Raw genomic sequence first — 13,404 nt, 5'->3', positions numbered from 1 at the left:
AGCATTATCATAAGTTAAATTGTCTTTACATCTCAGTTTGAGAAGGAGGCAAAATAAACCTGGATTGAAGCTAACGTGGAACAACGCCCGGACAAAATAAAACTGGCCATGCCAACTGGGAAAGAGGGATTCGGAGCTCCAATCTCTATATAGTACCTTGGGTTATGAGAAGGCAATGAATTTTAACTACAGTAATCTCCTCTCGAATCACACCTCAATGAGTCACGTAAAAGGGAGATAAAACCCCAACTTGTTTAATGGCAAAGACAAGCTTATAAATAGAGATACTTGTTTTATGGTATTTGAGATTCCCATCTCTATTCATCCGTATTTATTTGTTATTAGTTTTATCTGTGTTCCTCCAATTTATTTTGGGCTTGGTTTAAAAAAAAAAAATTGTTGAAATTAGGGTTTATCCCCATTTATTTTACCGATAAATGTACACTCATACCAAATGAGTGGCAGGTTACAATACAATGAATGCACATACATAATTAGTCAATGGATTCATGAAAATGTGCACATTTTAGTATAAACCTTGTTCATATCTGCAGTCTAATAGGCCTCATTGGGAAACTCCTCCCCCCTCCCTCCCCCCGACACAGACATGTAATCCACACTTTCCACTTCCTACAATAGTATTGTAGACCAATTTCAGTTTAGAGTTATATATTTGCTATCAGACTTCTGGAACCCCGGTTACATGCCTCAAGTCTTCCTTAATGGTTACGGCCCCATGACTCCACCAGGGGAACACTTCACCAGGCACTTCCCACTTGTGTTGTAAAGACCAATTCGTCTTAGAATTCCAATCATATGAAAGACCAGGTTCTGCATGGAGTAGCACAGTGGGCAAAAATCACAATGTACTGGAATGTGGTCCTGAGTAATTACCAGTGGTTGAGGTTAATTCACGCAGGTCATCCATTACTTTTAGGTTTTCCTAAGCCAAACACTTCAACCATCCATAATCAACAAATGTCGAAGAAAATAATTTACATCAAGTAGCAGATAGAATCTAGACAGTCTCCTTGTTACAAAAGCAAATTAAAACTTAATCCGATGTTCAGCCAGGACTCCTATCATGATGTGGCTATTGCATGCAGGACACGATGTTAAGAGATTAGCCTTTTAGAAATGCTATCTGCCACTCTCCCACACAGTAGATACAATTTACAGTGTGTTAAATGAGGAACAACCAGTGTAGAGCAAACGAGCAAGCAAGATCACTTTCAGACTTTGCCAAATGCTTTCTAGCCACTATAAACTTCAGAGTTCATGTGTGCCCCAGTGTCATTAGACCGATAGTGAAAACTGAACCTTTTGAGTGCACAGCAGAAAACAAATGATCCACACCCTCAATGACAAAGAGGAACTAAAGAGTCATGTCATATGCCCAGTGAAAACAGACAACATTAAATCAGAATCGTGTTGCTCAGATCAAATGGTTGGATTTGAAGAAGCTAAACCAGTCCTGGACACATTAACATATCTAATGAACCTGATCAGGGCAGGTGCACGCCTAAGGCGAATTTTATGAAAACGCCCTTTGATCACGTGTCAGGGAGGTGCCCAGGTGATAAAATGTATTTTCCTTCTGGAGCACCAAACATCTTTGTATATTCCCTGAACTATATAAGGAGTATCAGGTGGCCAGAGCATTCAATGCCAAGCACAGTGCAAGAGGCAGGAAGACTGACCTGTCAATTAAAAAAGTGCACAGTGCAAGTCTCTACAAACGTATACAAAAGCTTGTGTTTGCCTGCAAACATGTGGTCTAAAAAATGTGAGCCCTTCATTAGTGGCTTATCGTCGGCCTTTTTTGCACACGATTTGGGCAGACAGTAAACGGTTCGGACACCAAAAACCGGGTTGCAAAGATTTCATGATAGTATGATATGGAGAATTACATTTTCAATTGCAAAACAACAAGTATCTGCTAAGAGCACTGATAAATCCCTTGACTTTGATTAGAGAACATACACATTGATTTTAAATATCATCTGTGAAGATGGGAATTTACCTGCAAGAGGCAATCTTTACTTCTTTCACTTACAACGATCGTTTTGGACACTGGTACATGCATTTGTTGAAGCAAATCATTAATAAGCTAACCTTTCATCTGAAAAGAAAGTGGACATGCCACAAACTACAGATGCTTCAATGTCTGGCAGCTGTCTTGTCTGGTGGCTTATGAATATAACCTTACAAGTCGAAACACTGCATGGGCTGTGACATAATTATACATTAAAGCAGGAATGCGTGATTTTTAGATTTCAGTTTTTTTGTCCCTTCCATAGTAATACACCTTTAGTGTAAGATCAACAGTGGGCACAGAGGCCTTTTGACAACTGAAGCAAAAGATTGCTTACTGTGTATGTAAACCTTTCTACTCAAAGCAAAATGAAAACCAGGCCCTTCACTAGCACAAAAGTAGCTTACATGGCAAAGATTTACTGAACTTTATGCATGCTAGGCTGCTTATCGGCAAAAGGACAACACCTATCTAGAGTACAAATAATGGACCTGAAAGAAAATTGATGGAAATAACTATTCACACATTTTGAAGCTCGGACAAGCCTTTAATTCAAATACATTTTAAAATGATCCATTTTAAGGGTGAGGCGAATGTGTTCAAGGTTTCATTAGATTTCCAATGAATCCAGTATATGTACGTCCTTTCATCTCCAAGGATCCAAATGTACATGTTTTCAGTCTGTTTAATCCCTTTTCTAAGATTTCTTATGTATGCAAACTGGTTGAATACCAGTAAAAATTAAACTGCATAAGTGATCACAATTGCCTTGGATCGGTCTTTCCGATTATAGGTAATACCCAACTATATGCAAAAATAAATATACAATAAACCACCTTCAGAACTGCATAAAGTAACTCAGAAGCAAGTCTGACATTCTCTATGTTCACCAATACCACTGGAAAATAGGTGGAAGAGCCAAAACTGACCTATTAAACTTACAATCTCTTTTGTGCAGAAAGGGCCTATCCAGTGGCTATTAATGTGTCATCTGACAAGCTCACCAAAGAAAAATCAAGTATTCGAGCATAGCATCGCGAGCTACTGTTCAGCCTAGGGCACTGAACGCAAAACTTGCCAGAGGAACTCCTATCCTAAAACAATTTTTTTTTCTTGGACAATTAATTATACAGACAGTTTACATTAAGAAAAAAAATGAAGGCTACACCGAGTGATATTTAAATGTCAAAATACCAGTTGGTCTTTCCAATGTTAAGACTTCGCAACTGTCCAGCTCATACCTGGAGGAACTCTTCTATTTGTTGCAACAGCTCAGGATCCTTGCTGACATTGTCCTTCAGAGAAGTGGTCTTCATGGACAGAGATCTTAACTCCACCTCGATGTTATCGATGGATAACCTAAGAACACAAGTACAGAAATAAGTCTCTGCACCTTGGATAATGAGTATACTTTGGTGTGGCCAGCTGTGCTTCATAATGCAGAGTTGGTGATGCAGAAAATTCAAACATGAGCACCACCTTCTTGGTAAATCATCAAAGAAAGCACGCAGAAAGCAAGCGTTCACCTAGAACATGAACTTTGTACACATTACTTATGCACAGGAGATACTTAGTTGAATGTCATGGATGTAGAAAATACGTGTCAGATTTTAAGTCACAAGTTGGTACATACAATTCATACTATACTGAAAACATACATTGTACTGCTGCATAACTTCATTGCTGAATTTAAAACGCGAATACAGGAAACTAAATAGGACTATTTGTAGGGATTTACGAATGACTTGGCAAATTACCTACCAGACCGATTTCGACTCTTGCACAAAAAGAAAAAGTCCACCTATTGACATACATCAATAAGGTGTCCTCTTGTGTTCACAAAGCTACAAAAAACGACAATACTGAGTGCCTGTGCTTTAGGAACAATGTGCAGCTAAGCAAGCATCTAGCTCCCAAGGCCTGCACGCAGCCTTGATTATACATTCAATTATCATTAACAAAGTAATATTAAAAATAGAGGCAATACTGAATGTCTGTGCTCTAGGTCATGTGTTCAGTTAAGCAAAAATATTGCTGTGTGAGAGTTAAAGCCCTGCAAAACTGATATCTGCCTACAGAAAAAAAAAATATTGGTCAAAACCTATTTTTCTGAAATTTTGTCAAACGCAATATATCATCTTGGGGACTTCTGCCGAATGGGCACATGCTAGAAAGGCCAGGAAATTAAGTTCGGGGGAGCTGGGGAGGGGGTGGCAGGGTGTTGGAAGGCGGACCCCGGGGGAGTCGGAGAGACCACCCAGGGGGGCCCCCATACTGTACGAAGTAGCCGAGCGCTGCTGAGAAGCCTCCTAGGAGAGGTCCTTCTCCTATTCCGTACTAGCACAGTAACACCACCACACAGGACTCGAGGATGTTTATCAAGACGAGCAATTCTTTATCAGCATTTAAGAGGTTACGGTTATCGATATATACAAGGGGGGATCGAGGGATCCGCAAGAGTCTCAAAGTCTTTGGTAGGGACGGGGTAGCGGGACAGTCTTTAGTAGCAGCTGGGTATGAGGGTACCTTAGGCCCAGTTCTTGATCCTCAAGCTGGAGGGACTCCGGGTCTCGGAGTGGTCGAGCCGCGACGGCGTCAGCAGGGCTCTGGTGGTCAGTTCGTGGAGCTTGAGCCGCGACTAGGTCAGCAGGGCTCTTAAGGTGGTTCAGTTCAGCTCGAGCCACGACGACGTCAGCAGGGCTCTGGTGGAGGTTTCAGCGAGGTTGGGCCGCGACAGCATCAGCAGGGCTCCGATGTTCCGTGAGGTTCCTTGTCTCAATAAGGTGGAGCCGCGACGCAGTCAGCAGGGCTCGTGGTATAGTCTCAATCAAAAGTTCTTCTCCGTAGGGTCAGCCACGATTCCATCAGCAGGGCTCTTGACTCCGGGATACAACTACTGACCCATTGCGGAGTTGCCCCAGATATAGGTCTGGAGCCGTTTGATGTCCGGACCCTTGTGCCTGGGGGGCGGAGAGGCCGGGCTGGGAGAGGCCAGACGCCCAGCGGGAGAGGCGCCAGGCCCGGGGAGGCCGGAGGACGATCACACCTAGGTGTTGAGGGACGGTGGGGGGTCCCATCGAAACTCTCCTCCTCCGGGAGTGGTGAAGTGGCCACGCGGTGCCCCCTGGCCAGATCTTGGTGCCTCGATGTCGGGGCTTTGCTGGGGCCGAGGCCGGAGGGAGCTGTGCTGCATGGCTGGTGCGTGGAGCAAGTATGGGGGGGACCCCGCAGGGATGAAGGGTCCCTGTGCGGCCTGGAAAAGGGGGCAGCTGAGGCGGGTGTAGGAAACTGGGTACAATCCAAAGGGGGCCTCGAAGGGAGGAGGGGTCCCTGGCGGCCTGAAAGGGCGGCCCGTGTAGGCCGGTGCGGGGGACGAGCGCAATCCAAGAGGGTTAAGACCACGCCACGAGGCCGGGTCCAACACAGGGTAATTGAGGGGGCGAGCGGGAGAGGCCGGCAAACAATGGAGGGGGCAGGAAGACAATGGAGGGCATGGAAAGTGGGCAGACAAAGGAGAGGGACGAGGCCTGGAAGACAATGCAGTTCTTTCATCGGAATTGTAACAAAGGTTCATAAAATTAAAAAAATATATATATAAAAATTACATTGAAAAGTTGACAATTAAAATATCTGCTTGGGCAACCAAATTAGAGCACAGAAAATGAGACCACCTGAAGGACATATGATAATAGCAGTTAGACAAGTAAGATGAGAATTACTATTAGCGCGGGGGGCAAATGAGAAGGGTCTCAATGAGGGAGTTATATAAAATGTCCACCGGTCAATCACAGGCGCCAATTATTTGTGTGCATACCTTGCTTCTAACATTCTTGTTCTGATCACTACATATCACACAGGGAAGTATTACACTCCCTTCCCTATCAATAGCAGGTTATTAAACGGGGACTGGCAAAGCAAATAGGTCTCACCTATGCAAGAGCTATTGGCTTTGTCAAATTGTTTTAGCCAAGCTGTACACCAGTGTGCCTTCTATTCAACATGGCTAAATGTTAGCGGCATAGAGGAGAGTGGCTTGGAGCGTTGTAGAGTGCACTCTATGGTATTGTGGAGTGGAATAGAGTGTTGTGCATTCGAGTGGCAGAGTGGAGCAGCAGAGAGTGAAGTTGCGTATTGTGGCATACAGTGGAGAGGTATAGAGTGGACTGGTGTAGAGTGCACTGCCTAGAGTGTTGCAGAGTATTGTGGGAAAGAGCGCAGGGGCATAGAATTCAGCTGCATAAATGCAGCGTTGTAGAATGCAGTGGCGTACATTAGAGTGTTGCACGTTTGAGTGTTGCATAGTGGAGTGCAGTGGCATGGAGTAGAGAGGTACAGAGTGGCGTAGAGTGGCACATTAGAATATAGTGCCATATAATGTAGTGGTGTGCAGTGCTGCAGAGTACAGTGGCATGGAGTGATGCAGAGTAGAGTAGCGTAGAGTGCATTGGCAAAAATGCAATGTTGGAGAATAGAGTGTCAGAGCAGAGATGTAGGGTGTTGCGGAGTGCAGTGGCGTAGAGTTGAGTAGAGTGGCATAGAGTACAGTGTAGTGACAGAGTGCAGTTGCATAGATTGCTGCAGAGTAAAATGCAGTGGCGTGGTGTAGAGTGGACTGGTTTAGAGAGCATTGGTGTAGAGTGTTTCAGAGTATAGTGATGTGGAGTGCAGTGGCACAGAGTACAGATTAGAGTGGTGCATAGTAGAATGCCGTGGTCTAGAGTAGAGTGGCACAGAGTGCAGTGGTGTAGAGTGGTGTAGAGTGGTGCAGAGTAGAATATGGTGTCGGAGAGTGCAGTGACCTAGAATGACGCGGCCCCTAGAATGCCGTGGCGTGTTGGAGAGTCCAGTGGCGTAGAGTGAAGTGATGCAGAGTAGAGTGGGGTAGAGTGCATTAGCATAGAATTAAGCGTTACAGAATAGTGTCAGAGTGCAGAGGTGTGCAGTGGCGCAGAGTGCAGTGGCGCAGAGTAGAGTACAGTGGCGCAGAGTAGAACAGCAAATTGGCGCAGAGTAGAACGGCAAATTGGCGCAGAGTAGAACGGAAAAGTGGTGCATAGTAGAATGGAAAAGCGGTGCATAGTAGAATGGCAAAGCGGTGCATAGTAAAATGGCAAAGCGGTGCATAGTAAAATGGCAAAGCGGTGCATAGTAAAATGGCAAAGCGGTGCATAGTAAAATGGCAAAGCGGTGCATAGTAAAATGGCAAAGCGGTGCATAGTAAAATGGCAAAGCGGTGCATAGTAAAATGGCAAAGCGGTGCATAGTAAAATGGCAAAGCGGTGCATAGTAAAATGGCAAAGCGGTGCATAGTAAAATGGCAAAGCGGTGCATAGTAAAATGGCAAAGCGGTGCATAGTAAAATGGCAAAGCGGTGCATAGTAAAATGGCAAAGCGGTGCATAGTAAAATGGCAAAGCGGTGTGGAGTGGTGTAGAATGCAGTGGTGTGGAGTGCAGTGATGCAGAGCAGAGTACATTGGTATAAAGTGCAGTGGCATAGAGTAGAGGCATAGAATGCAGTTGTGTAGAGTGTGTTGGCACAGAGTAGCATGCCGTAGAGTGCAGTGGTGTAGAGAAGATTGTTTCTGAGTAGAGTGAAATGGCAGAGTGAAGAGGGGGAGAGTAGAATGGCATATAGCAAAGAGGTGTAGAGTGCAGTGGCATAGATTAGTAGTGGAGTACAGTGGATTGGTGCAGAGGCATAGAGTTAAGTGTTACAGAGTAAATGCATTAGCACAGAGCATATTGGTGCAGTGGCGTAGAGTGCAGTGTAGCATAGTGGCATAGAGCGGAGCTGTGCAGAGTAGATTGGAGTGCTGTAAAGTGCAGTGGCGAAGAGTGCATTGGCATGCAGTACAGCGGCGCAGAGTAGAGTGCAGTGGTGTAGAGTGGAATATGCATGGTGTGGCAACACACTGCCACTAAAGAAAACACATTTTCAATTGAAATGACAATTACATTTGCACAGACAAAGTTTTATTAATAAAACTATACAGCACGCAAATTATAACATATTGAAATGGCATATAGTGTATTAATTTCTTTCTCATATTAAAGTATGTTTCCAACACACTTCAGAATTTACAAATCAGGTGCTTCATTTGTGTGCTCCCAATTCTGAAATGCCAGCACAGTTCATTTAAATGTTGTGAGCTAGAAAAACCCCTTTCCTACCCCCAGTATCCATCAATATTGTTAAGCAAACCCTCTCACTTTGAAGTCAAAGAGGAAAAAGTAAACAAAGCTTCCTCCAAAGACAAAGACTGTCATTTGACCTCCGATTTACAGGCCTGTTTTCAGAAACGAGCACTTGTGGAAGAATTCAAGCAGAGTTACTGTGAAAAGGCTTTGCTCCTTGGGAGGGACTAACACCTGCTTTATCGAATATCTTATACAGCCTGTCTTGCATGTCCTTGCCAATTGAAATATATAGGCAACACTATACATCCTGCAAAGATGCGCATCCTTGAACATCAGAGGGCTATAACACAAAGATGCTACCTATCCGGTAGCACAATGTTTTGAATCCCATCGTCAGAGCAACAGGAGTCTTAAGATTCTTCTGTATAGATCATGTGCCACCAGATGTGAGAAGGGGGGATAGAGTGCTTAAATTTAGCAGGCTCGAATCTAGATTATCAGACTTGCAAACAAAAACTCCAAGGGGTCTGAATGGCAGAGAAGAGCTAGACGTACATCTGTAACCTGAAGAATTAGGACATTATAGAACGTGATGAGAAGTTAGTGAATGAATGTGGTACTAACCCATATCCACGTATTTAATTTGAGTGTACATTGAGTGTTTGCTTTCCCTTATTCTCCAATTTTCTTTTTCGTTTTCTATTATCTAATTAAAGAATCAAGGACTTGCTTGGATTTTAAGGAAGGATGAGCGTTTCACTTCTGATTTCATGGAGTATGCCATCAGTGTGTTTTAGAGTAACATTTTAGTAATACGGAGACCAGAGAATATGGATCTATGCAAGCCCATATAGGGCATAATAATAGGGCAGCACCTCAATTATTCCATGCAATCGTTGCGGTATGCGTTTTAGGATTCTCTTTTGATTGTGATATCAGGTTAACAGGACTTGCACACAATAAATGTTACGTAAGGTGTTTGATATTCTTTTCGGAGACTAGATTATAGATATACATGTACACACACACACACACACACACACACACACACACACACACACACACACGTATATATACACACACTTTTTTTTTTCCAACACACCAGCCAAGATCCTGATTTCCAACCTTCACAAACTTATTAGATTTAAGTTCACCTTTGCCCAGGCAGAGTATTTCAGGGAATTACAAGACAAATTCACACAGCTCAAGCCTGGCCAAAAAGGAAATATATAGCCTGACTTAACCTGCAAGTTTCCACAATGGCAAATGCCTGTGGAATTTTGCTCTGCAGGTTTACCTTTTGTGGCACATTATCGCAAAAGACACTTTGTGGACCCAAACGTGGGAAAGCATCAAAACATGATAACACTGCAAAGATTCCACACAGAACTTCATGGAAACAAATCTTTGCAACTTCCCACATCCCAGTTTAAAGTCACACAATAACTTCTTTGAGGCAGAGGGGAAGGCTCTTTGATTACCTGGCGGCATCTTGGACATGCTGTATCTTCTCCGAAAAACTCAGTAGTGCGGCATCTTTCTTCTGGGCCTCCTGCAACACACAAAGGTACGCTTAACGTTATGCACCTCGGGATTCTCATCCACAAGCAGATAAAAGTAAAGAAACCCTTTTGGGATAGTGCCGTTCACTCAAATAACCACTGTAGAACCAAAAGCCTACAAACAAAACGAGATCGTGAATAGTGTCAAACAAACGTTTACAAGATGGGTTTTCCATCAAGGTAAGTTTAAGTACTAAATGCTTTCATTCATGCCATTGAGAGCAGCTGCAACAAACAAATCTAAAACCTTACCATTTCTTTGTAGGCATTTTTTTGCCGTATTTGTTTTCTTTTATGTTTTTGATGTAGAGCAAACTACTTTAAAACTAAAGGGCTATCCAGCTGTTGCTGAACATCCAACAGCATGGTCTTCGGGTCCTGGCTGCGTCCAGATCACACAAACCAGGTAGTAAACACGGTTGGAATAGGAGACTAGGGCACATTTAAAATATATATATTACATCGTGATTTTGAGGCACAAGGAGGTAAATGATGTGCCAAGAATCACACAACTCATGACTAGTGCCTAATGTATAGCTAGTCGAACTGAGAAGAGAGCTCAAGTTTACATGAGGTGGTTCTCAAACATTTACCATAAGTGAGCTAAAGCCATTGTGCTTTACGAATGTGAACTAGAGGTCGTGTTTATCTCAGAAAGCTGTTGGGCAGAATTTGGGCTTACCCTTGGTACAATTGGTCTAAGATTTTACATAGTTGATGCAACTAAATGTCAGTAGCCAGCTGTGTCTGAAAACGATTTCAACACAACTATATGTAATAGCATTGTGTCCAACTATTCTGTAGCCCTGTGCGGCACGAGTACACTTGGTGTGACAAAAACATAACTGACCACATAACAGGCTTCTTCCACAACTAGCATCCAGGTATCACTGCACATCCAGACTGTGGCAGGCTATGTATGTTTTAAGAGGACAGGAAAAGATACATGCCAGGAATGAAAGAAAAAACTGCTGCAACTGTGTGGTCACAACCAACAACTTACTTAAAATATGTTTCGCATTTAACCATTCAATCGTATACATATCCGGATTAATCTATCTTTTAGTAGCCAAATCGCATTGATTCAGAGAAACTAAATATTCATTGGAAACGGTCTGTGGAATGCCGAATTATTACTGAATCTAAAACCAAGTATAGTTTAAAAATTCCCACTTAAATCTGACTCTTAGAAATGTTAAAACCCTTATTGACTATGCAAGTCTTTTCCCGGCTCCTGGAAGTATCATATTAGATTGTGCATCGGAACATCAGGATCTAGGGGTCTATGCAGTTTGAAGGATCCTACCCTTTTTTATTGACTTTTATATAGAAAGTGGCGAAGAGTAATTTATGCAGGTATCTCCTATCACAAACATTTAAATAGGTGCACAAAGGACTTCCTTTTGCACACATGAAATGTCACTGCTCTAAAGAGGAGGTGTTCACTACAGATCATCAGGCCAGTGCTTTGAGTGGGCGAGCTAAGGGTATATTCGATAGAGCTTCAGAGTAATTCGCACTACAAGAAAAGGAACTGCTGAAATCCCACCCAACGGGTTTTTATTGGCACTGTTCCTGCTCAACATTTTTGCTCGAGTGTGTGGTATTTAAAAAAAAACACTAGACCAGGTCCTTGCTCTCTAGACTTTCAGACGGACCAGACCCTGATGGAACATGAATTTCTGAAGCCCGATAGACACTGAACTCTACCGGGATACATCTGCCTTTGGAGCGAGAATCTCACACACAGAGCTGAGGAGGCAGCGAGCATAATTTTCATTATAAAGCCACAGAAATGAGGACAATACATCAGGGCTGATGGCATAGCATAAAAAGCGAAAAGCTTAAGTCATAAAAGTGCCCTCTTCCACTGCTATGAAGATAGGCCATGCTCAACAGAATACTGAAGACAGATGCACACTGCCAACATGTGCTCGCACAGCCGTCCAGGCATCTAATACCAGACTGACAATCGCAGGCCAAGACCAAACCTTGGTGTCAAGGGTGGTCATTTTATAAACTTGGATTACAGAGCAGATATGGAGATGTTGTTTCTGGACATATTACCTAATCAACAGTGCATCATTCATAAAGGCATTGTCCACAGTGACACTGTAGTGGACTAAGACTAGAACCTGGGCCGTTAATCAGACAAATCAGACACTTGCAAAGAGTTGGGGCACTGTGCAAGCCTTGAGGGGTGCGAGTGCCCACACATACTTCTTACATGGCCCGCAGCAGTAAGCACCCAGTACCTTGGCCTCAGATATACAAAGAACGAGTACTGTCAGTCAGCTGGTCTTATTTAGGCATGGCATCAAACTGCACAGGGCAGATGCCAGTCAGTGACCAATGTTGTTTATATAATATTTTAGGGTACATGCATTTCTGCATTCAAGGCAAACACTCCAGCTCATCTTGCTATCCACAGCAGGCAACATTTGACGCACATGCATCTGTGCAGTTTGCCCTCCGTGGACACAATTTTTGGACAGTACTAAGAAGTGGATAACCACTAAAAGATTATTGGACGAATTTTTCTAACTATCCAGGCTGAAGAATTGGATATATAGCAAAAGCAGGAAGTGCTCAAATCACTGCACACTTGGTGACACTAGAATGCACGGTCTTCTCATGCAGCAACCAAGTCTGCAATTGACCCTTGTTGTATTCCAGCCCAAGGTGCCAAAATGAGTAGCTTGGAAGTGTTCAGCTCTCTGCCAACTGTAGAATTCATCTCTAAACACTTGAATGCTCTACCAAATTTAATTTTGGGAAGGCGGTCGCTTCTCACGAGTCACAGGGCATTAAAACAAAAAACTTGAAATAGTTTTTAGATCCAAGCCACCGTAAAAAAAACAACAACAAAAAACATACTCCCAACATTCACCCCGCTGCTGAAGGCTTATTACAATTCATAAAGAGTGTGCATACTCACAAAAATACCTCCTCCCTACAATTACTTACCAAAGCAACAAAATGGAGCAGATTCATTCCGGGCTTGTTTGCTTTTGTGTCTGCCAGCTTCAGTAAGGACGACAACTTGAAGCCAACAGCGTTGCCAGCATATCCTCCCTGAGGGGAAGAGAGACAAGGCGCCTTCAGAGGAGGGCTCGGTGAAGCACACAAGGAGCTCCATGCAGTACTGAAAGGAGATACTCACTGCGTTCATGATATTGCCAGCCTGAAGAACGAGGAATAATATGGAATGAAGCTGCTCACACGTCATTAGTTCTGGAGCGCAGAGAAAGGAGAGAAAGAATATTAATCCAAGATTTCTTAATTTGACTAAAGGCTACAATGCATAGTTTAACAAAAAAATGTCAAAAGGAATAGACGAGCTATGACAGAGAAAAAAACTAAAAATCTTATTGCATACATCAAAACGGAACCCTGTGTTTAGCTCTTGGTCTGGTGAGCAACCTATAACCAGGGCAACCATCAAAGCTCACAAAACACCCGGCGCAACAATTCGGAGCTATAGAAAGAAAATGAATGGGCCGCCATGAATAAGAGGCCGCTTGAAGAAGGCATTTTCCAAGCTCCACCGTCCGTGTTCATGGCGCATTCGTACACCGCAGGATTTATGTCTGTAGACTCAAATTAGGGAACAGGGCATGGTGCTGAATAAAGGGACTGTGTTAAATGAACTTTTAAACATGAAGCTG

The 13,404-nt window shown here is 43.3% G+C and overlaps 1 protein-coding gene across 1 annotated transcript in view; it reads right to left on the bottom strand.

Annotated features, from left to right (window-relative positions):
* Nucleotides 1-13,404, bottom strand: part of FHDC1 (FH2 domain containing 1) — a 99,049-nt gene that overhangs the window by 11,042 nt on the left and 74,603 nt on the right. Inside the window, exons 7-10 of the mRNA XM_085641681.1 lie at nt 12,900-12,970; nt 12,704-12,811; nt 9,656-9,726; nt 3,277-3,394 (exon numbers count right to left, since the gene is read on the bottom strand). Coding sequence (XP_085497807.1) covers nt 3,277-3,394; nt 9,656-9,726; nt 12,704-12,811; nt 12,900-12,970 — 368 coding nt within the window. The remainder of the gene's footprint in view (nt 1-3,276; nt 3,395-9,655; nt 9,727-12,703; nt 12,812-12,899; nt 12,971-13,404) is intronic.

This window comes from Triturus cristatus, chromosome 2_2 (genome assembly GCF_964204655.1).
Source record: "Triturus cristatus chromosome 2_2, aTriCri1.1, whole genome shotgun sequence".
Classification (NCBI taxonomy): domain Eukaryota; kingdom Metazoa; phylum Chordata; class Amphibia; order Caudata; family Salamandridae; genus Triturus; species Triturus cristatus.
The sequence above is the reverse complement of the archived record's forward strand: the minus strand, read 5'-3'. Positions and strand labels throughout refer to the sequence as shown.